The 24,021-nt window shown below is 44.3% G+C and overlaps 2 protein-coding genes across 9 annotated transcripts; one reads left to right on the top strand and one right to left on the bottom strand.

Annotated features, from left to right (window-relative positions):
- Positions 1-1,933: 1,933 nt before the first annotated feature.
- On the bottom strand, positions 1,934-3,231 carry LOC127768416 (uncharacterized). Its single transcript, XM_052293997.1, has one exon. It carries the CDS (start codon positions 3,070-3,072, stop codon positions 2,194-2,196), a length of 879 nt encoding a protein of 292 aa, XP_052149957.1. The 5' UTR covers positions 3,073-3,231; the 3' UTR covers positions 1,934-2,193.
- A 3,043-nt stretch (positions 3,232-6,274) lies between these two features.
- LOC127768475 (uncharacterized) lies at positions 6,275-22,374 on the top strand. Of its 8 annotated transcripts, none has more exons than XR_008016588.1 (5): positions 6,275-6,714; positions 6,837-7,807; positions 15,749-17,375; positions 17,444-20,854; positions 21,364-22,374. XR_008016588.1 is itself a non-coding variant. In XM_052294063.1 (4 exons), the coding sequence occupies exon 4, from the start codon at positions 9,152-9,154 to the stop codon at positions 10,061-10,063; it is 912 nt and encodes a 303-aa protein (XP_052150023.1). In that variant the 5' UTR covers positions 6,275-6,714; positions 6,837-7,257; positions 7,419-8,217; positions 8,569-9,151; the 3' UTR covers positions 10,064-11,348. The 8 variants fall into 8 exon arrangements, 4 of the variants coding, with proteins under 4 accessions (XP_052150023.1, XP_052150022.1, XP_052150021.1 ...); XR_008016587.1 differs by having other exon boundaries at positions 15,749-17,565; positions 17,739-20,854; XR_008016586.1 differs by having other exon boundaries at positions 15,749-20,854.
- Positions 22,375-24,021: the final 1,647 nt, after the last annotated feature.

Here is a 24,021-nt window from a genome sequence, read left to right as displayed (position 1 = left end):
GCGACATCAAATTTTAATCCATCGATAATCATCCATGTGCACACATGATGTGAACCTAACTCAAAACATATAACTTGATAGAACGGTTAGTCCACAATTTGCGCTTGTCATTAATTACCAAAACTAACTACGGGGGCCTAGATGCTTTAGAGGCCCACCTCGACTGACCCGTAGCATATATGCCCATATAATGATACTTAATAATCTAGACACCACATATATATTATTAAATACTACTCTACATCCCCCGAGATGACATAGAGTAACCGAGTAATCGAACATTAAACTCACACCACTGCATCTCTCTGGTGGGTTAACTATACGACTGTATCGATGCAGATATAAAGTAAAGACGTTACTCAGATATACTAAAGTATCAAAAGTATATAAAGAATAGTATTTCATTAATTCCGAAAGTCTTACAAAAGAAAGAAGGAAAACTACTAAAGCCATACCGAAATTCCTCCGAAGACTCCGAGCACTACGAGGGCTATTCTATTCTAATCCACTTAACACTAGAATACTAAACTAAAGTGTAGAAGAGATATCTTGAGCTTGTTTGAGTGTGTGAAGTAGTGGAGGTGGTGAGGGCCTTTTATAGCTGAAGAATGATGGTTGTGGCGGTTGGAAAGGTCGGTAATACCCTCCAACCGCCATTGCGAGTGAATTCCCACCGTCTGATCAAATGCCTGGATCGAACGGCGCTGGGACTGGTTCGGCCGAACCCTGGGCTAGGCCAACCATCCCAGTACTCGGCGGCCGTCTCCTCTTCCACTTCTAGACTTAGAATTGTGAATTATGGGACTTTTTGATCGTGTCAATTTTGAGTTTTTGGCCCATTTATCCATAAGTCTGATAGACAGTGTCTAATTGATTGTTTGAGTGTTTTGCTGTCGGTTCTCCTCCATATTGTATCTCTTTATCCACAGACAGATAGACTTCAAGTACAAGTCGAAATAAGTTATTCTAAAACAAATATGCATTGCAAGCATAGCTAGTTCTCCTTTATTTTAGTTATATTGACGGTCGAAATTGGTCCATCAAGAGTAGTTTAATACGATCTCTTTGTACTTAGTTTCTTTTAGAAAATCAACACAATAACTATGGTAGTTTGCCAAATTGTCATCAAATTTTGATCAACTACGAATTACTTTGTACCGTTCAATTGTTTCTCCCTTTTTTAAAATGACAGCTCATCGTGGAGGTTCAAAAGGAATAGGATACAAGAAACTTTGGTAAGTTTGTTGTTTCATGTGCAAGCACCGAAATTGTGTAAGTTTGTGGCAGTGGGAATGTGTGAATGTCTATGAAATTCTTGTGAGAACTTGGAATGCATGTGTGTGATGTTATTTTTGAATGATGTGCTAAGATTAGAAACATGTATTATTGCGGGATTCTGTGATGGTTCTATTTTTTCAGAGGGCGTGGCTAGCAAATCCTGAGGCTAGCCAATATTTTGAAATTAATTTATTTTCAAAATTAGCTCATCACTGACGGGTCGTAAGCAAAGGCCGTCACAGTTGGCATCAGCTGTGATGGCTAGCTAAATCAATCCGTCAAAGGTGAGTCACTTGTGATAGGCTTCAATGCAGATACATACATGTGATCATCTGTGATGGGCCATCAACTTCGGACCCGTCAAAGATGTGTCACCTGTGATGGGTTGCAACCATGCGTGGCTTGAGGGGGGCCCTCGCCTGTGACGGCCCAGAAAGTGCAGGACCGTCAGAGGTGATGCTCATTTCTGATGGTCTGCCACCCGTCAAAGGTGATTGGAGTCACCAGCGATCTTTATTCAGTGACCAAGGCCATAACCGTCAAATGTCACCGTCACATGTAGGGTGATCCGGTGTAGTGAGAATCATCTCTATTTATTATAATAGGTAAAGATTTCACGAGGATTTCATGTATATGAAATAACTTTTAGGCTGACTGTATCTTACTTACCAGGCCTGTCATAAGAAAAAAAAAATCTTTACAACGGGGACAATTACAATGGTGATACTGGAAGTTGTAATATGAAACTCTTCCGAGAAAGAATTCGGTTCAAAAGTACTCTTTGGAGAAAGAAGAGTAAAAAATCTAATTAAAGGCACAATAAATAAGCCCAGGAATTGAAATCTTGAGCCACATACCTAATTTTCTACTCATCATATATGATACTCGTAACCCTGCTGTACTCATCGTCAGATTTCATCTGTCGTCGTGGTAGTAGTAGTCATCGTATTCCATATTTTTTTTGGCGTAATAGTCGTCGTATTCGTCATTGTCGGAATAGCCCGGCTTGTTGTCCATTGGGCTCCGGTGGCAGCTCATGCAGCGGAAAGATTTGGAGATTGCCGCGCCGCAATACTGGCATTTTCCCCTGGTCGGTGATGGTCGCTTCACTACCGGTGGCGGCGGCAGAATCGTCGGCCGCTGTTGTTTTGCCGGAGCAGGCCGACGCATCTGGACGACCTGAGGTCGCTTCGGTGCGCTCGGTTGCGGCTTTGGCGGAGGACCTGGTGGTTGTTGCCTCTGCGTCGTCTTCGGTGGCGGTTCAGGAGGCCTCTTGGCCGCCGGTGGCGTCGCCGGCGCGGCGGCTGTAGGCTTGGTACGAAACAGGTCTTCTGCCCGCATCGGACGCGTACACGCCGAGGCGGCGGCGGCGGTGGCCCCCGGCGGGGGATGCCTGGTCGACAGCACGTCCCAGGCTGTCTGGACGAGCTTGAACGCGCCGTCGGCGGCGGCGGAGGTGTTCTTGTCGGGGTGCACCAGGAGGCACAGCTTCTGGTACTGCTTCTTGACGGCGTCGTGGTGGGTGACCAGGTCGGAGCGCGGCTGGGGCAGGCCGAGCATGGCGTACCAGTCGGGCCCGCAGCCGGCGACCCCGATGGCCTTGAGCGCCGCGGCGGAGTGCACGTTGTAGGCGGCCGCGGCCTGCGCGACGCCGGGGAGGTCCGGGTCCAGCTTCAGCGCGTTCTGACACCATCGCTTCGCTCCAGCTACGTCGCCAGCGAGGAAGCACCTCTCGGCGAGGTTTTTGGCCTGCAGGGCACGATCTTGCTTGGACGACGACGACGACCCAACCATGACTGGCAATCGATGATGTCTGTGCCGCCCACCTTTCCCAGTTTCCACCAATATATAAGAGCAAGTTTAATAGTAGAGCTCACTAATTATTATTAGTCAATGTTAAAGCTAACATGTATAGTACGTTGGCTATAAGTTTATCTTTATTTTCTTCATCCTCTCTCTTTCTCTCACCATGAATTTAATGCATATTTCTTGGAGTTTGTGTGCAGTTAGCTCTTGCATGAGAGCCAACACTCCCCACTTTTGTTTATCTCTCTCTTCCACATAAGCATATAGCTTACTTATAGCCCACTATTATCCTTGCTCTAATGGCACGGGTAGAGAATCATAAAAGTATCCGACACGGAGGTGAATCAGAGGCAGAATCGTATCCGATTCCGATACGCGTCGGGCCAGATTAGAGCAGGTATAGGCTATAAGCAAGCTATAAATATATTTTATAGAGAGAAAAGTAAAAGAGAGAAAAGCAGCGGGGCTACAAATCTATAGCCAGCTGCAGCACGGACAACAAGACGTAATGTGTGTATGACTGGTGGGACCAGGTATTAATAGTATAGTAAGCAACTATTGTATGAATTAGCCATTACATTGGTTATAGATGATTTGGAGCAAGTTTAGTAGGATAGGCAACTACTGCTCCAAATCATCTATAGTTAATTTAATAGCCATTATTTAGAAACATATCACTACTGGAAAAACCATCTTTGGTTAGTCAGCCAAATTTCACAATAGTACCGGTTGTATTGAAAAGCTCAAGGGTACTTTTCATTTTTAGTCGTGGTTCAAAAGAGGACAGGCGGTGTCAGACCCCTATATTTTCTTTAGTCCCGGTTGGTGTTACCAACCGGTACTAAAGATCAATTTGTAGTGTCAGTTGATAACACCAACCGGGAAAAAAGATCGGCATGCTCGGAGATCGAGGCATGGGAGCGGATCGGATCGAGGATCTTCCTTCCGGTTCTATCTCCTCCTCTCCTTTTAAGTCCTCTCCTCCTCTCCTTACTCACCCTATCTCTTCCTCTCCTCCTCCCCCTCCCCCCTCCTCTCCACTTCTCGATCTGCACGAGGCGGCGGCGTGGCTGGCTAGCGGAGGGCTAGTGGAGGGCCGGGCGACAGCCTACTTGCGGCGTGGCCGCGTTGCAGGTGGCGGCCGTCGAGGGGGCTACCAACCGGGAGTAAAAACCACTTCTCCACCAGTGTATACTACACTATTAATATGTGGTCCCACCTGTCAAACGCACATTGCGTCTTGGCGTCCGTGCTGCAGCTGGTAAATCTGTAGCCCACTGCTCTTCTCTCTCTTCTCTTATCTCCTAAAAATATGTTTATAGCTAGCTTATAGTATGCTATTGTACCTGCTAGAGTCACTTCAACTTCTAGCGAACACTTCCAAATATACAAGGACAGCAGGTGAATGACTCTGAATATGGTTATTTCTTAGCAATTCTATGTTTCCTTTGAGTGGTTTCGAATAGATTTAAATTTTAAAGCTTTTAACTCAAACTTTTTTAAAACATAACTCCCTAAAACTCTACCCAAATTGGAAACATGCATCGATTTCAATATTCTTTGAAACTTTCTAACTCGATTCTAATTTGTGAAGCTTTCAACTTAAAATTTTAAACTTTCAACTCATATTTAAAAACTTTTGAATCATCTCTTTTTATTATTTTATTTAAAATATAAAACTTTCAACTTAAATTATGAAACTGTTCTACTCAGTTTTTTGAATCTTTCAACTTATATTTTACAACTTTTAACTCAATTATGTATTTATTATTATACTAGCAATTATACCCGTGCATTGCAGTGGGGAGAAAAATCGAGAAAGTTAGAGAGTATTGTTGGCAGAAAGCTGAGTAAAATAGGTTGATACAGTATAAGTTATCAAAGGCTAGTCCTTTAAAAAAGAAGATGCATGTCTTTAGCATGATACCGACAATGCTAACAATGTAGGGATAATGCAAACTAGTATTTTTACTTACATTTCAATGGCTTAAAAATACCATGTAGTGGTAAGTGATTGAAATTACCCCGAGTCTTTTCACAAACTAACGGACTTGAACGTTGGGCCTCGCCATATGAGAGCTCTTTTACATGCTAAGGCATTAACAGAATGATTGAAATGTTTATTTATTGGGAAAAAAATATTGAAATGTTACTACAGGTGAAAAGATCACTTCACTAATTAATATGGAATTAACACAGGAGAAGAGGGCTAAAAAGATCATTTCTGGCTACATGTGTATGGGAAATAAAAAGAGATATATCAGTAGACATTAAATCATACAGAAGATTGTCAAAGGCCTGGGCGTTTTTGGGTTGCGCGTCCAAACCCAGCCGCTTCGCCCTTGTGGCCGTGCCGCCGAGCCGAGAGGAACACCGACGAGAGGACGAGCGCGTGAAAACGTCACACTCAACACCCACGCACACGTCTTGTAGAGATTATGGGTAATGTTTACACCCTATTTTGACACTTGGGATTAAAATAGGGTTAGTTTGATCTACGCCACTATAAATATGTCAAATTAAAAAAATACCATCACTATTCGCGATATCAGCTGAATGCCACTGAAATTTTCTAAAATTCGATCCATGCTACTGCCGTTTACTTTTCCATCATCGCCGTCACATCCTCCTCGTCGTACAGCTCTGGATCACGCCACCATCCCGAAATTGCTCTAGGCCAATCAGCACACTTTGTCTTGCCCTCATAGACCAACACTAGTCTTTTCTGCACAACTCGTGTGTACGGGGGAAAAATTGCTCTAGGCAAACACGTTTAACCTCATAGTTCTTTGGAGATCGGATTCCGGAAAATAAGTTGCAACTTATTGGTATGAGTATTCTATTAATTATATTAAGCCTAAGCCCGGAATGTCACAAGTGTGGTCGCGCTCTGCGCCGCCAACATCGTGACTGGAGAGCATGTAGTGGTTGGCGCTGGCGGATCGGTTCCAGAAGGGGTGGTGAGCGACGACGACGCAGACATAAGGATGGTCCTGGGAGAGTGGGCAGTACACGAAGGAAACACTGAACGACAAGAAGAAGGTATGGGCGTGTGTAGGGTCGCACGTCCAGACGCCACTCTAGCGGTGACGGCGGCGCCATGAGGTTGAGTTGTTCGTCGATGAAGCGGCCTTCGATGGTGTACATGTTTGGACGGACCCTCGTGCAGGATCGGTGGCTCGACCTCGTCGTACATGTACACCTTGAACCGCTTATTCATCTCCAGGTAACTCCTGCATCCATGGTGCACGCTCGTGATCGATAAAAACGACACCGGCCCCACCGCCGTGGACGGATGCTAAGCTAATCATACCAGTAGAACGCCGCCGGGTTGCGGTAGACACGCGAAAGGAGCGCATAGTCCGCGTAGAACGCCAGCCAGTTGGCGGAGCGGACGTCTTCACCCTCACCTCCGCATCCGCGGCGGTGATGTTGCCATGCAGCCCGTCGTATCGCGGCGCGTGCCACGTTGAGCTCCCCCTCCACGGTCGGCTAGAAGAGAGAACAACACAAAGCTATATCTTAGAACAAACCGCTAGTCCATGGACGACATCAAGGCTATCGGGTCCGCCCGAGCTCGACATCACCGGCCGCAAGCTCTTCTACTCCGACCACTCCATGAATCATAGCGTAAGCAAGCAACTCAAGATTATTAACAGCACTCTCTAGCAGCAATTAGTTCTTGAATCTCGATGAGCTAGTTATTCAGTAGTTTCCTGAGACAAGATGGATGCTTTGGTGACACGACGCAGGTATCATATCCTCCGAGATAGAGGTGCGTCGAGTTTCCTGTCGACGAGTGCGATGAAACCAATCTCCGACGTCGCCATATTTGAGGATGTTCTTTTCGTCTCGGATTCAATCCAGCCGAAGGGATTAGTCTCGGCGATTTCATTGATTTAATCTTCAAAATCATTTGGCTTTGCCGTTTCAGTAGTTAGATTGTTTTATAACTGCAGATTAATTTTCTGTTACTCTCTTGTTTTTGTATGCCGACTGAGAACAAGATCAATGGCTGCCATCTCGGTGTGTCTGCCCAACACCTCGTGTTCCCCCATGCACCATGTACAGATGCCGGTGTAATCCGACACGGGAGTAACGTGGAACCACAGGCAGTGCTCACAGCTCACACACGATCGAGATCGCCAGCTACCATGAGTCATCCACATGCATGTATTGACCAATCCACATCATCCAGGACACCTCGCCGGAATCATGCACCAATTAATTCATTAAGCATGCTTTTATGTTCCAAACATATATACACGAGCTTATATAAATAATTTTGCTTGTGGTACTAAACAGATTGATCTGTTAATTGATCTATTTTGAAGTATCCGGACCGGTTGATTCTGCTGCCGCCGACTGGTATCCTCGCCTATACGGTTGGTTAGTCACACCACCCTTCATGGGCATCCACATCCCCACCGACTGGCCTGCCTCCGTCGCCGCTGACTGGTGTCTCTGCCTACATGGCTGGCCTATTATGCGCCTTTGTTGGGCGTCTACGACTTCACCGCCGGCTTGCATTCACCGCCGTCGACTGGTGTCCTCACCTACACGGTTGGTTGGTCGCACCACCGTTCATGGGCGTCCACATCTTCACCGATTGGCTTGCCTTTGCCGCCGCCGACTAGTGTGTTCGCCTCCACGGTTGGTGGTCACACAACCATTGATGGGCATTTATTTATCAACACCGCCGGTCGCCTCAGCTGCTTACACGGTTAGTGTTTTCATCATCATTGATGGACTACTTCGTTCCCACATCGGCTATTTCTGTTGTCATCGAGGGAATATGAAAAAGCTAAGTCATCATTAATTTTCTTTATATGTTATTTTCCCTTTCCTCTGCCTCACTACATCAACTGGTTCGCCGTTGACTAGTGAGTCGGGGGCTACAGATGCTATATCATATTTTTTTAATAATTTTCATAATATTTATCTTGATTGCTTGCGATATAATCCGAGTACAAAGGTGCCTATCGAGTTATGGAGCTCTATATCCCTATGCTTTCCGCTTGGTTGTCGATGGATAGTTGCCTTTGGGCCGATTCCTAGCACCCGGGGGCTCGTTGGATGGAGTGTATAACGCAAGGTGCTAAGTATTACTCGGAAGAAATCAAAAGCATAGAGGTAAGATAATTTATTTTCTGCTCTTAACAATTACAAAAGTATAATTTATTTTCTGCTCTCAACAATTGCAAAAGTACCCGAGTAGTAAACTCTGATACGTGAAACTTTGTTCCATTAATGACGAACTCATGTCACTCGTATGCATATTTGGGAAGTGCCTAGGCCGACTCCCGGTGCTTGGGGGCTATGACTAATCGGGCAGAGTGTTTAAACGTAAGGAATCATCCGCTCGGGGAAATCAAAATTGACAAGAGGAGAAATACATATTTATAAACATTTTAAAATAGTTGAATTTTCCTCGAGTATTATATTTACATCAGATACTACTCATCCTATATGTTTGTTCTGCAGGATCCAGATCCAGATATGCATAATAGGGATTCATGGCTTTTAAAGCTTATCTCCTACGCTTCAGGAATGGATTAGTCAGAACATCACCACCGGCTTGCCTTCGCCGGCACCGACTGGTGTCTCTTCGCATATACGGTTGGTTGGTCATCGTTGTTGGGCGTCTACATCTTCACCGCCGGCTTGTCTTCGCCACCACCGACAGGTGTCTCCGCCTGCACGGCTGGCCTATTATGCCGTCGTTGTTGGGCGTCGTTGTCTTCAACGACCAGCCGCCTCATTCACCGGCGACAGGTGTTTTCGCCTATACGATGGGTTGGTCACACCGCCATTGATGGGCATCTACGTCTTCACCGAACGGCCGCCTTGTCTGCCACCGACTGGTGTCTCTGCCTGCACGGCTGGCCTATTATGCCGCCGTTGATGGGGGTCTACGTCTTCACTGACCGGCTGCCTTCGCCGTCGCAGACTGGTGCCCTCGCCTACACGGTTAGTTGGTCACACCACAATTGTTGGGCGTCTACGCTTCCACCACTGACTGGCCGCTTCGTCTATCGCCGACTGGTGTCACCGCCTTCACGGTTGCATGGTCACACCACCGTTGTTGGGCGTCTACGTCTTCAACGACCACCCGTCTCACCGCCGCCAATTGGTGTCTCTGCCTGCACGGCTGGCCTATTATGTCGTCGTTGATGGGCGTCTACATCTCCACCGACTGGACGCTTCGTCTGTCGCCGACTGGTGTCACCGCCTTCACGGTTGGATGGTCACACCACCGTTGTTGGGCGTCTACGTCTTCACCGACCGGCCGCCTCACCGCCGCCGACTAGTGTGTCTGCCTGCACGGCTGGCCTATTATGTCGATGTTGTTGGGCGTCTACATCTCCTCCGACTGGCCGCTTTGTATGCCGTAGACTGGTATCTCCGCCTTTACGGTTGGATGGTCACACCACCATTGTTGGGCGTCTACGTCTTCACCGCCGGCTTGCCTTCGCCGGCGCCGACTGGTGTCTCTGCCTGCACTGCTGGCCTATTATACAGCCATTGTTGGGCTTCGTTGTCTTCACCGACCGGCCGCCTCGTTCGTCGCCGACTGGTGTTTTCGCCTATACGATTGGTTGGTCACAACACCGTTGTTGAGCGTCTACGTCTTCACCACCGGCTTGCCTTCGCCGCCGTCGACTGGTGTCTCCGCCTGCACGGCTGGCCTATTATGCCACCGTTGTTGGACGTCTACATCTTCACCGACCTACTGCCTCATATGACGCCAACTGGTGCTATCGTCTTCACAGTTGGCCACATCGCCGCCACCGCTAATAGGCATCATCATCTTCAACGCAAGCTGCCTACGTCTGCTGCCGACTGGTTTCTTAACTCCCATGACTGCATGATTCTACCAGTGTTGATTTGGCCTTATCGTCTTCACCGCCGGTCGTCTCTTCTGCTGCTGACTAGTGCCCTCGCCTGTACGGCTGGTTTATACCGCTACCACTACTGATGGACATCATCGTCTTCATTGTTGGCCGTCTTGTCTGACGCCGACTGGTTTTTTCGCCTCCACGGCTACACGTATTCGTCATCATTGACAGGCGTCATCGTCATCGCCAGTTTGCCTTCGCCGCCGCCCATGGTGTCTTCACTCTCACGGCTGGCCTATTTTGCCGCCGTTCAAGGACGTTTTCATTTTCGTCATCATTTTACTTCTTCCGTCGCCGACTGGTTATGTTGTCGTTGACTGGTGTTTTTATGTTCACAACTACGCGTCTTTGCTATCGGTTTGCTTCTGTTGCCGCTGACTCGTGCTCACTTCATCACGACTATGCAACTCTATCACCATGGTGGAGTGACTTCATCTTTATTATCTTCGCACTGGCAAACTCTATTGCCTCTACTTCGCAAGCTTTGCTGCTTCACCGATCACGACGTCTACAAGAACCTCGACATCTCGGCATGCATCAACAATTATTTCACCGGCAATTTTAGCTTCTCCAAAGTTTCTCAAGTATCAAGTTCAAGATTTAATCTAAATGTCTGGGAGTTTGGAGTCATCAACCAATCAACTCAGATTCAATGAGTTGAACAACAGTATTTTCCTCCAAGTGAAGATCTTCTACGGCTACAGCACCAAGTTCTACCATCATCTTGATAAATCAAGAGGCGTTGCATCAATCTACATTACACACACGCTAGCATCAAGGAAACTACTTGAGCTTTGATATCTTCTCAACGGTTTGCTGGATTATTGTCTCTGACATCATCACCAGTACCTCTAATTCATCGGCTTTGATGTCTCTGCCGTCGCTATTGGGAGACTACGTCTTTGTCTTCGGTTGCTTCCGTCATTGTCGACTTGTTATTTCGCTTTCACAGTTGGCCTACTACGCATCTACTGAAGGGTGACCTTGCCGTTATCATCGGCTGCTACACTGCTATTGACTGGATCATTGACATCGTCATCTTCATAAACATCCTGTCAAGCCTCTTCAGCTATGCCTACTCTGCTGCCGTTGGTGGGCAACTTCGTCATCATAACCGGTTGTCTTCGTTGCCACCGATTGTCATTATCGCCGATTACGTTTGCTGTCGCCAATTGTTTTCTTCTTTTGCATGATTCATGGATTTTGCCATTGCCATTGATAAGCGTCTACGTTTTCACCACTGGCTTGACTCCGCCGTTGCCCATGGTGTCTTCGCTTTCACGGCTGACTTATTATGCCTTAACTGATGGGCGTCTTCGTCTTCTTCACCGGACGCCTCGTTTATTATCGACTGATTATTTCGCTGCCATGGCTGCAGAACTCTGTTGCTGTTGCTGTTGCTGGGTGCCTTCGTCTTTACTGCTGACTGACTTGTCTGCTGCCGACTGGTTTCTTCGCCTCCATGGCTATGCGACTTCATCACCTTTAATTGGTGTCATTGTCTTTACCACCAGCAACATCTTCGTCAGCTTTGACGGGTGATATCATCTTCATGTTGGTCATTTCGTCTTCATGCCAACTGTGTCAGTTGCCTTCAATGGACAATTTTGACTACAACAAAAGGACAAGCTACATCCTCGGTGGCTTATTATCTCAAACACAAGGATCATACCTTCAATTTGGACTTGTCGCGGATACATGCAACGTGAATTCATGTTCCTGAGACGATTTCCTACGCTCAAAGACTGAATCATTTATTATTTCCCGTGAGGGCTATCACCTAAGTACTTGCGCCAGTCGGGATTCAATTATCACATCTACTTTGGTACAACCCATGAGGGAGAATTACTCAAATTAGAAGCCACTCATATGAGTTACACTCGATCTACATCAACCGGGAAATTTATCACTCGGGATCATATTAATTGGCGTGCTCTATTTCTTCATATTTTAAGGGTATCGGTAGACATATTTGAGGTCTAGGCCTAATATGTCTGCAACCTATATTTTTAGGTGTGGCATGTCACGTTCTTTTAGGGACATAGCATTTTTTGCTTAGGCAAAAGTGTGCGTGATTATGTGCCCAATACCTCAAAATCCTTTTATACCATAGTTACTCAATTTTTTAGGAGTTGGTATAATGCATTTTAAAAGGTGCCGAACAGTGAAGTTTTTCATAGCTGCCCCGCTAACTTTTTTATATAGTTAAAGCGCTGTTTGGGTTTGTAAAGCAATTGATTGGACACAATATCATTGTTTTTTGCCACGTATGTGTGCATTTTTATTGACCAATATTATGGCTTAGGCTAATTATATATTTTGGTCTTTTTCTAGGCGGTTCGTAAATCCTTTATGAGTTTATTTACTCGAATTTTACACCACATATGCCGTATATTTCCAGGTGTAGTGAAACCATGTGTCTTTTAGGGACTAAAGCACATCTGTTAAAGCAATGTGCGCGTGGTGTGTGTGCAATACTTTTGAAATTTCTTTATTCACAGCATATAAGCTTCTTTATAGCTGTTTTGCTATGTGAATTTTCAATGATGCACGCATCATATTTTACAAAGCAGTCGGTATATCACTCAGATCATGTTATTCGGAGATTCACACCGCATATGCTATATATTGATATCAAGTCACTCGGTTGACTATAATTATCAAAACCACTCAGTTGGTTGGATTATTTACTCCTTGACTATATGCTCAGTTTGTTCAACTAACCACATAGTTGGGGGCTACACCTATTAGGTGCATCTAGTCGATGCACCTAAGTTTATATTTAATTATTTTTCAGCCCTCCACAGTCTTCTGATTTGGTAAAAAGTACTCGTGAGACCATGGCAAAGATGATTGAAGCACTCAGCTTTGGAGTAATCTAATTCAAGAGAAGATTATCTTTTCGACTGTGAAGGTCTCAGCCGATGCTAGTAGTGAGCAAGGGGTTGGAGCGGGAGGCGCGGCTGATGCAGTACAGGGAGAGCCCACCGGATGTTGCTCTGCCAACCAGACCTCGCAGCCGCGCTGTCCCTTTACACTGACAGCGCACCGTCTCTCCACGCCAACCGAGGAGAAGAAGAAAAGGAAAGAAGGAAGCAGCGGCATGATGACGAGAACGTGATGGCGATGACAAGTAGACGGCAGTGGCACGAATCGAATTTTAGAAAATTTCAGTGGCATTCAGCCGATATTGCGAATATTAATGATATTTTTTTAATTTGACATATTTATAGTGGGATGGATCAAATTAACCCATCAAAATATGGAAAATTGCTAAGATTTGGGAAATCTGTCGGTTTCCTCCATAGGACAGGTCAGAACGCGTCCTGAGGGCTGTTCAGACTAGCGGCATGTGGCCGGTCAGACCAGCGGAGTCTGAGACAGACTATGTTTTCGTCGGGTCTCGGGATTCCTTACTCGGGAGGCTATGTTTTGGTTTTCCTTTGGTTTCGATCCCGAGTTGGACATGGAGAAGGGCCTGTAAAGGGCAAGACCAACCCCTATATAAGGGATAAGGCCGTTTGAAACCATGTAACATACAATGTACACAATCAATCGAATCATTGTTTTCAATATTACTTCTACTTTTCATTAGCCTAGTTTTAGTTCATCCATCTTTGTCAATTTGTGTCATAAATCGTCCGCCTTCGCTGCGAGAGTATGAATTCCTCTGTAGGTTTGTCCTGAAAACCTTCCATTTGCCCATGAGACGGGTAGTTATCCATCGTTCTATCTAAATCGGCTCCGCCAGCCGATTTAATCTATCAAAACCCATTTTGGTCTAGCTTTTTGCTAGATTGGGGTGGTTGGAGACTCTATATCACCGCAAGGCGTTTAGGTGTCACGATCGTGCTTGTCTACTTGCCAAAAAAGTTGCCAACACAATTTTTGGCGACTCCGCTGGGGACGTCTTCATCATGACCAAGCTGGAGGTTGATCCATCTAATGTCCTCCCCATCTCATTGGAGGATCTAGATGAGGAGCAATGTCAGGAGATTGAACAACACCTCAAGGCGACGCAAGAGGCGCTTTTGGCAGGGTGCTTTATCAAGACTCGTCAAGGAGCTATTCGTAAGACCAGTTTCACATTGAAAAACACCATCAATGTGGTAAGTGGTGATGAGGTATCTCTTCCACTTCAAAAGCTCGTAGCAAGTTCCATAGATTAGACTATTAATGCTACTTTTAATAATAAACTTGAGCATGATATGAGTTCTTATTTTGATAAGCGAATTGATGCTTTTATGAGTTGCAAATTCGGTTCTAATATGACCGATTTGCCGCCTAATTCTGTTGCAAGTACTAGTCAAGGTCCTGTTCACCAAATATTTAGTAAAACTGATGGGGCGGCCATGCAACTGACTAGGGGAGAAAACCCTAACTTCCCCGCCGGTCTGACCGGCGGTTCCTACATTGGTGTTGGCCGGTCCGACTGCACTGCCTCACGGTCTGACCGGCAGCCCTATGGCCGGTCAGACCGCACCCCGTATACCGGTCAGGCCGGTCCGACTACACCTCTGTCTGTCGGTAAGACCGGGCTCTGGGCCGGTCAGACCTACACAATTCTTCCGGTACAGGAAGTTGATCCTATTTTATATCATATTTTTTTACATGATCCTCGTGTAGCTACTATTAATCCTCAAATTCCCCCACATATACCTAATGCTTACAATGATCCTAATAGGGGATATCCTGAAGATGTTAGGTATGGCCAATATAACAATATTGTGCCACCGCCACCACTTATTAGGCCACCAAACCCACCAACGCCTGAAAATATGGAGGAACGTGTTAGGAGCATGATTAGAGAAGCCTTTGGAATTGAGCCAAGGAATCGCACTAGGGTTTATCAAAAGCCGTAACCTGATTATTTTGATAATATCCCATATCCTCGTGGTTTTAGGGTTTCTGAGTTTACTAAGTTTAGTGGTAAGGATAATAGGACTACATGGGAATGTATAGGCCAATTCTCAGCACAATGTGGTGAGGCTAGTAACAGGGATGCTTTTAAATTACGCTTGTTTTCTTTATCTTTGTCTGGTACTGCTTTTACATGGTTTACTTCTTTACCGGTAAATTCTATTCATACTTGGGCTCAATTAGAACAAAAATTCCATGATTACTTTTACACTGGTGAAACTGAGCTTAGGTTATGTCATTTGACATCGGTTAGACAAAAGTATAATGAATTTGTAATTGATTACATTAAAAGGTTTAGGGATGTTAGAAACCGGTGTTTTAGTTTGAATATAACTGATAGAGATTTGGCTGATCTTGCTTTTAATGGTTTACTTGCTCCTATTATAGAAATATTAGATGGCCAACAATTGCTTGATGTTAGTCACCTCATGCAAAAAGCTCTGGCTCAAGAAAGCCGGGTTAGGGAGAGTAAGAAATTTTTTTAGGTCCAATGACAAAAAGCCTAATGCTAGTATTGTTGATTGCCCTGAGGATAGTGATTCTAATAATGATGATGGTGATCATGATATATATATTGCCGAGTGGTCATGGACTAACAAGAATAAGCCATTTATATGTTCTACTTAATGCTGACTCCTCGTAAAGATCGGCAAAGTGAGGTTAAGTATAGCTTTGATGTGGCCAAGTGTGATAAGATTTTTGATTATCTTTTGCAAGAAAAACAAATTAGATTACCTAAAGGCCATGTCATTCCATCTCAAGAAGATTTGAAACGCCGTGCTTATTGTAAGTGGCATGATTCTCATTCTCATTCTACTAATGATTGCAATGTGTTTCGTCGACAGGTTCAATTGGCCATAGAGGAAGGATGATTGAAATTTACTGAGGGCTCCAAGATGAAGCTATATCATGATTCTTTTCTTGTAATACTATTGATTTCAATGACAAGAAAGTGTTGATTCGGCCGGAGCAAGCCGTATCTACTAAGGGGAAGGAAGTAGTAGTTGGAGAGCCTAGATCGAAGATGATTGTGCCAACAAAAATCAAGAAGTTGGTGTATGGAAGGAGAATAAGGATGAAGCTTCAAGCTCTAAGACTCCACGGAAGCCAAGGTGTCTTTTGATATGCTCTTGAACAAGTATGAGAAGAAAAGTGTTGAACAAAGTTGTAACAAGGGCAAAAAAGCAAGATCACCTTCTAGGGAGCGATTTGGTCATTCACCAAGACCATTGGAGCCGCCTTTTACTCATCATCCTCAAGTCATGCCATGGGGACCTTGTCCAATGCCACTGCCGGGTTATCCTTTTCCTTACTTCATGCCATTTGGACATCACCACCAATGTATGATCATATGCCTCCCATGCAATTTCATCAAAGTTGGGGAGAACCAAGAAGGTCAGCACATGAGCGTTTGTCTTCACCAAACAAATGTCGGTTTCCATCTAGAAATCGGGTTGATGAAGGAAGGAGGGAAGAAAAGCGTGTCAAGGTGGAGGCGAGGACTTCAAGGTGATTACTATTAAAGTGGAGTCTCATGATGTGCCAATACCTTCTGAAGATGGAGCCAAGGTGATTCCAATCGACGAAATCGAAGCCGAGACCAGCTGTGCGCAGGTGGCCGGTTTGATCGAGGCCTTAATGCCGGTTTGACCGGGCCTACTGGCCGGTCTGACCGACGGCCGCATGCTGATCTATCCGGGCCGTCTAGCTGGTCTGACTGGGCTGCAATGCTGGTTTGATAAGAGATTTGCAAGGGGTAGTTTGGGGGCTTCGTTATCTTCAAGCAAAATCAATAGGGGGCATTATATTCCTCCTGGAGTAGAGCCAAAATCAAGGTGGATGCCTAAGAATTTAACGGCTACACAAAAGAGAAGGTTGCAACGTCTTCGGGCTCAAGAATTAATAGAGAGAGAAGCTGAAGAGTAGAGAGATAGAAGATTCAATGAGTTGCGACCGCCGCCAATGAAGGAGTGGATGCCTAAGCCTATAAAGATTGAGGAGCCGGTTGTTGTTCAAGCGGAGAAGGAAAAGCAAGTAGAGAAGGATGAACAACGGGTTGTCAAGGATGATTTGCTGCCAAAGGAAGACATGGACATCAACATGGTGTGTATGTTACCTATGGAGTTTTGTGCTATGGATGAGGTTGAAGTTGCTCAACTTTCACTAGGTCCAAGAGATGCGGTTTTTGAGAAGGCCGATGAATCTAATCATCATATGAAGCCTCTTTATCTTAATGGTCATATTGATGGGAAGCCGATCTCTTGGATGTTAGTGGATGGTGGTGCCGCCATGAATTTGATGTCGTATTCGTTATTGAAGAAGTTGGGCGTGGAGATGATGAGTTGAAGAAGACCAACATGACTCTCAACGGCTTTAATGGTGAACCAATGGAGGCGAAAGGTATCTTTTCGGTGGAGCTTACCAGGGGGAACAAGATGTTGCCAACCGCTTTCTTCATCGTCGATGTGCAAGGTAACTATAGTGTTATTCTGGGTCGTTGTTGGATTCATGCCAATTGTTGTGTTCCCTCCACCTTGCAGCAATGTTTAATTCAATGGGACGACGATGATATTGAGACTTTTCAAGTGGATATATCGTCCGAGGTTGCAATGGCCGATGCTTCAATTGAATGGCAACATGGGAATATTCAATGCTTATCGGGGTTAGATCTTTCTAGCTATGATTACATTAGTGTCTCTAAGGATGGTTTTGTACTTATTTTCTATAAATTCGGCTAGTTTAGTATAGCTAGGCAATATTACTTTGTATCATGAGTAAAGATGCTAATCTAGAGTAGTTACAAAAGAGGGTTGTTGGTAATTCTTATCCTCACAGATAAAATTCGCAAGCGCACGGAATATACCGATGTAGTACTTCACCCGGGAGTATTCTCAGGTTTCGATTTCCACAAGAAACGTGTGTGTCAGCTCTTCACCAAGTTCGTCCAAGGACACGAAGCTAAAGTGATGTGACCATGGCTACTACGGATACAACCATTGCTCACATCATGGATGAACAAGATGACATCAAGATCAAGTCCTCCAAGTGCTGGAATCCGATTCGGCCACCTACTACACTGCTGAATTCAATCAGCCGCCGAATCTGCATACAACCTCCGTTTTTGACCCGTGAGTACTTGGTGGAAAGCTCTCGGAGTCCTCTTTCCAGCGGATCTGGCCTCAACTCCAAATTCCATCACAGTCGTCCACAAATGAAGAAACAAGGTGATACATCACCAGTCATGGGCCTTTGGGCTTGTAACTTTGTTTGGGACCAGGGCCCAAGTGGGGCCCAAGGGGGGCTGCGCCCCAAACAGAGGGAGGACGCCCTTCTGACCTCCTCCATCCCTTAAATAGCTAGTAACCCCTCCAGGATTAGTCGGGTTTTGTTTAGATGAAAGTTTAGCCATTGCTACTTCCTTGCAGCGTGTGTGTCGGCTAGACCGACCGTCTGCTTTTATTCGAAACCCCAACTTATCGTGTGTATTCATTCCTATTTGCAATTCAGATTGCTTTTATCTTGTTCTTGCTTGTTTCTTCGATTAGCTCGCAGGAATAAGGTTGATCTGCATCGGCAAGATCAATAACCCACGGAGAGGTGTATCGATCGCTAAGGCGCAACACAACGTCTCGTACGGTTGTAACCGAATCGTCAACGTTTCTCCCAAATCATAGTTACCTACAACTCACCGAAAGATCCGGCCAACAACAGCCTTGAGTGTCGAGGGGAACTCAGGGTTCATCAGGTGGTATCAGAGCTTTCGTTGCTCGGTGAGTTTTTATCTACCTATAACCAGAAAATTTCCCAACAAAAAAAATTGTATCCTATACCTAGCCATCTTTGTGCCTTTGCATTGTTCTTTTCAGTTTTTGCGTTGTTGAGTTTTGTGTTGCATTGTCGAGTCGTGTTGCTGGTATTAGCATCTAGTTCGTTTAGAGTTTCGAGTTCTGGTCACGTTTTGTACCATAGTCGTCGCCGCCCCCGTGTCTCTGTTGTCGTCGGGACCTACGAAAACAGAATCGGCTCGCTGCCACAGTTCTATTTTCGTAGTTTTCAGAAGTTTCTGTTGGTTAGTATTTGAGTTCTTGAGTTGCATAGCTTCTGTTTGGTGGCTGTGCCGTGATGGTGTGTGCCGTGATGGTGCGCCTGTGCATGCGCGCGTGAGAAAGATGAAAGGAGAAGATTAAATTAGATTAACTGGTTTGGTTTCTATTTAGTGTCAAGTCTGTTTCTATTTATCACCTGGTACCTTTCGAAACCAAGGCCGAGTGGGATTCCTTCCCTTGCGTCATCTCATGGCCGAGACTTGTGAGTCCGACTCACACTCCCTCATGATTGTTTCTGTCCGGGTTGGTTAAAAACTTCGGTGAAATTTTATTTTGGTGTCGATTCAAGATCCATTTGCAAAAACGGAACCGACATAACTTGAGCATTCCATTTTTGTATGATTTTTAATTTTGGTTTGGACTTTTACAGTTGAGTCCCTGTAATTTTCATATTTACATTTGAGTCCATTTGACCTTACATTGAGGTCCTTGAGTCGGTTTTTGGTAAAAAAATCAAAAAAAGAGAGAAAAAAAAGGCAGAAAGGTGCTTAAAAAAAGAGAGAAAACAAAAGCCGCCCCAAAAAAAAGAGAAAGGAAAAATAAAGAAAATAAAGAAAAATAAAGAAGAAAAAGAAAAGAAAGAAAGAAAAGTGAAAAATCAGTTAAATCATTGAGATTTCTTTTATATATCAGAGCATGCTTGAGTTGTTTCTAGTGCTATCTTGTGGTATCGTTTGTGTCTAGGCTCGCGTCTCTAGTACGTTCTAGGCTAGGACCAGCACGGTACTTGACTTTGAACAATTATTCAACTTTGCATTCTCTGATTTGAGCATTTGCTATTGCTTTGCTACATAATTAAGCCTACCCAGAGCTCCACAGATTTGATTGCAGCCGTACAGCAAGTGTTTGCCAAGGCATCGATACATCCAAACTCCATTGGGGTGCTTGGTTGAGTCAGAGTACATTACCATTCCGCTTGCTTTGGTAAGAACTTGTAAGAGGTTGGTGAAAAGCTTGAGTATGTGTAATATTTCAGCTGCCACTACCTAGTAGTTGATAGGAGCGTGCATATTCTTGTGTATGTTTCTTGTTTGCTACTAACCATGGCAGGATTACACAAGGGGAAACGAGATGGTCATGCTCAACCTCGACTTCTTCACCATCAACGAGATATAGCGACTTCTTCACGCATTGCATATGAGGTACATGATAATGATCTTGCAATGGTAGAATCTAAATTGCCAGTTTTTGATGGTAAGTATGATTCCGCCGCTTATATTAATTGGGAGCTAGCAGTAGACAAACAATTTGATGAGTATGATTTCTCTAATGCTCAAATGATTAAGGCTGCTAGTAATAAATGTACCGGTTCTGCATCTTTTTGGTGGTACACTGTTGGCAACAAGCTTGAAACTTGGGATGAATGCAAAACAATGATGAGGAAAAATTTTGTGTTTTCATATTATAAACGTACTCTCGTTGAGAAATTAGAACATCTAAAACAAGGTGACAAAACCGTGCGGGAGTACTTTCATAACTTTAAAATTTGTATCACTTATAGTGGTTTAAAAGAAAGCAATGAGAACACTTGATTTTTTAGAGGGCTTAATTCTGATATTCAGGCTGGGCTTATAAATGTGACATATAATCATATAGGCCACTTGTTCATGCTTGCTTGCAGCGTTGAGAGCAATATTTTAAAGAACCCAAGGGAGAAACAAGCTATGCTTGTGCCTCCTATTACTGACATTTTGTAGGGAGCTCAGAACATTCACCATGAGGAGAAGAGCGATATGCTCGAGATGTCATCTCCATCGCTCACGAAGGAAGAAGAGAAAACTGATGCACCTACACTATCTGAAGAGGGCATAAAAGGTGAATTAAATGGTGCTGATATTACTCAAGGTGAGTGTGCTTCTGATGAGTCACATTTGTCCACTATCCATGCTAATCTAGAGCAAATTTTGGTGGAAACTACTTTTGATTTGCCTTTGTCACAAGTTGATTTACTTGCTGTTCCTTGTGATAAAGAAGAGTTGTGTGATAATGCTTCACTTATATCCCTACCACAACTAGTGAATGAACATGCTATTTCTAGTGTTTCATTGTGTGCTGATTTTAAGCATGTTGTTCACATTGCTAATGATGTTGAGGAACGTAAATTGATAACTTCTTTAAATACTTTTAGCTATATTCAGTTTGATGATTTTTGTGAGCTCAATAATTTGGAGGAGAAATTAGTTGCTAAGTCTGATTTGCCATGTCCAACTAATGCTATTTTTCATATCTTTGGCGAATATAATGATAGAGGAATATATTTGGTGCATAGAGATTTCAGTTGTTCGGATTTTGAGAAACATGTTATTGCTACTCACACAACATCGAGTTTCTCTAGTTTTGATTGGATGAAACAGGTTATTTTGAATGGACTATGTGACAAGCACCATTTGGAAAAATCGAGGACGGTTTTCCGTGAAGAAGGGGAGGATGATGTGACCATGGCTACTACGGATACAACCATTGCTCACATCATGGATGAACAAGATGACATCAAGATCAAGTCCTCCAAGTGCTGGAATCCGATTCGGCCACCTACTACACTGCTAAATTCAATCGGCCGCCGAATCTGCATACAACCTCCGTTTTTTAGAGCAATATTTCGAAACCCCATCTTATCATGTGTATTCATTCCTATTTGCAATTCAGATTGCTTTTATCTTGTTCTTGCTTGTTTCTTCGATTTGCTTGCAGGAATAAGGTTGATCTGCATCAGCAAGATCAACAACCCACGGAGAGGTGTATCGATCGCTAAGGCGCAACACAACGTCTCGTACGGTTGTAGTCAGATTGTCAACGTTTCTCCCAAATCGTAGTTACCTACAACTCACCGAAAGATCGGGCCAACAACAGCCTTGAGTGTCGAGGGGAACTCAGGGTTCATCATAAAGATAGGCTAAGGATTCACCGGTGAGAAACAGTGTCTATGGAAAGCTTAACTTTAATCCTAACGCGATACTTTGGGCACTGGTTAGCTCGCTGCTCCCAGATATCGCTTTACTACGCACCCGGACAAGGAGGACTTCAGTGATCTTGAGGGTTGTCACCACCTCATACCTACTGTGGGATGCGGAGAAAACACCGGAAATCAACTACCAAGACACTGCGTCTAAGCAGTTAATAACATACTTGAATGTTAGCTACGCACTAAAGCAATCCCTATATTTTAGTGGATTATAGTGAACGATGATCCCGTATGCTAATTAGGAACTAACCAAGAAATAAATCTCACCAAGCAAAACTAAATTACTCAAAAGATATTTCTATTATAATTAGAGTAATTAACATAGCAGAAAATAAGAAGAGTATTACCGACAACTCTGGCACTCCTCCGACTTCTTCTAATCTACTCTATGATGAGGACACGACTAGCCTAGTCGGATATAACCATGACTACCTTATGTATTAATGAACCAAAGGTGCATATGTTCTATATTAGATTTACTTCTTATATATTTGAACAAACGTTGCTACACAATGAGTTTTGTGTGTTTTCGTTTGTCGAGGTACTTTACTTGGACGAAGGAAAATACGCCGAGCATAACGAATGCATGGAATATCAAAGAAGTTGATTGGGACCAAACCAAGATCTTCTCCAAGTCGACTTCGAGTGCAATTTGGAGTCCAGGACTAGTCTACACTTAATGGGGCGCCCGAGTCGCATACGTGCTCGGATTGGGGCGTTCTTTATATGGATGGAAAGCTAACAAAATAACCTTTCCAATGATTTTGGTCCCACATCCAAATTCTTTCTGTGTAAACGGAAATTGACTGAACAAGTTGATATCCGGAATCTGTCTCGGTGCTGCGTCACCGTATTTGGGCCCTTGGGCCGTGTATCGTGTTGGAACCCATCAGGGTTGCGTCAAGGATTGGTTGCACGACCGTAAACTCTATATATCAGTACCCCCTGTCATCTTTAGGGTTTAGGTTTTGCTTAGATTATTCTGTCGAGAACAATTTCACCGTTAGATCGGTTTGTAAGACCCCAACTTGTGAGCTTAATCATTCATCTGCAATTTTGGTGTATTCTACCTTGTTCTTGTTTGTGTTCTTCGATTGGCAAACAAGGATTAGCCTTCTCGGCGAGGTCATCCGCTTTTCGACATGGGTGATAACCAGAGGTGACGGTGTGCTGCGATTGCGGGGCTCAAGAGCGTGTTCGTTCAAGAAGCCGGATCGATTTGTGCCGCGACTCTGCCCAAATCGTTGTTTGTCAGAACCTTTCAGAAGATCGGGAACCCTAGTCCACATCACAAAGACTTCATCATTGCCAAGGCCATGCTTGCTCCCATATTGCCAGCTTATCAAAGATTTCCACGGCGTCCAAGGAGCTTGTGCCGCTGTTGCAATGATACATGGCTTGGATTATAGGAGTGGCAATATTAGCAACTTCGTCTCTGGCCTTCTCAGCAATTTCGACTTTGTTTATCAACAAGTCGAATTGTGCCTTTGTTTTCCCCATATGATCTGCATATAACATCATTCAAGGATTCAAGATATAATGATAGTTGATCAAGTTTCATTCACAAAGAATCAGAAGAGTTACCTTCAAATTCCTTGACAACAAGATCTCTTTCCTTGGACAAAGCAGCTTTGTCATTCTCTAAGGCTTTAATTCGTCTCTCCAGATCTTCAATTTTGGCAACTTGGACTGCTAGACACAGAAAAATTATACAATTGCTGGAATTGAATATGGAAAGCCAAGCAGGAATAACATTAACCTTTGGAGGAGCCGCTCAATTCGAAGTTGGTATCCTGGAACTCGACAATCCGATTCCTGAGTTCATGTTCTATCTTCCTGGCTTATTCTTTTGTTTCATAGAGTTTTGCTCTGGTTTCTTCCAAAGTGCCAAGATGAGGAACCAGCTTCTCAAGGGTAGCGGTTTTAGCCTCGTTCTGAAGGTGGATTCTCTGCACAATATCGTATTCAACTTAGTAAATTCAGTGGATGACTAGACATGTGTGGGGCAGTATACTTACATTTACAAGACGAGTAGCCTGATTGAGAGTCT

The sequence above is a fragment of the Oryza glaberrima genome, chromosome 3, assembly GCF_000147395.1.
Source record: "Oryza glaberrima chromosome 3, OglaRS2, whole genome shotgun sequence".
Lineage (NCBI taxonomy): Eukaryota > Viridiplantae > Streptophyta > Magnoliopsida > Poales > Poaceae > Oryza > Oryza glaberrima.
Note: the sequence above shows the minus strand (reverse complement) of the source record. Positions and strands in the feature narration are given on the sequence as shown.

Bases quoted from the DNA above. Each gene is read 5' to 3' on its own strand.
- LOC127768416 (XM_052293997.1), bottom strand. From the start codon at position 3,072: ATGGTTGGGTCGTCGTCGTCGTCCAAGCAAGATCGTGCCCTGCAGGCC.
- LOC127768475 (XM_052294063.1), top strand. From the start codon at position 9,152: ATGGTCACACCACCGTTGTTGGGCGTCTACGTCTTCAACGACCACCCG.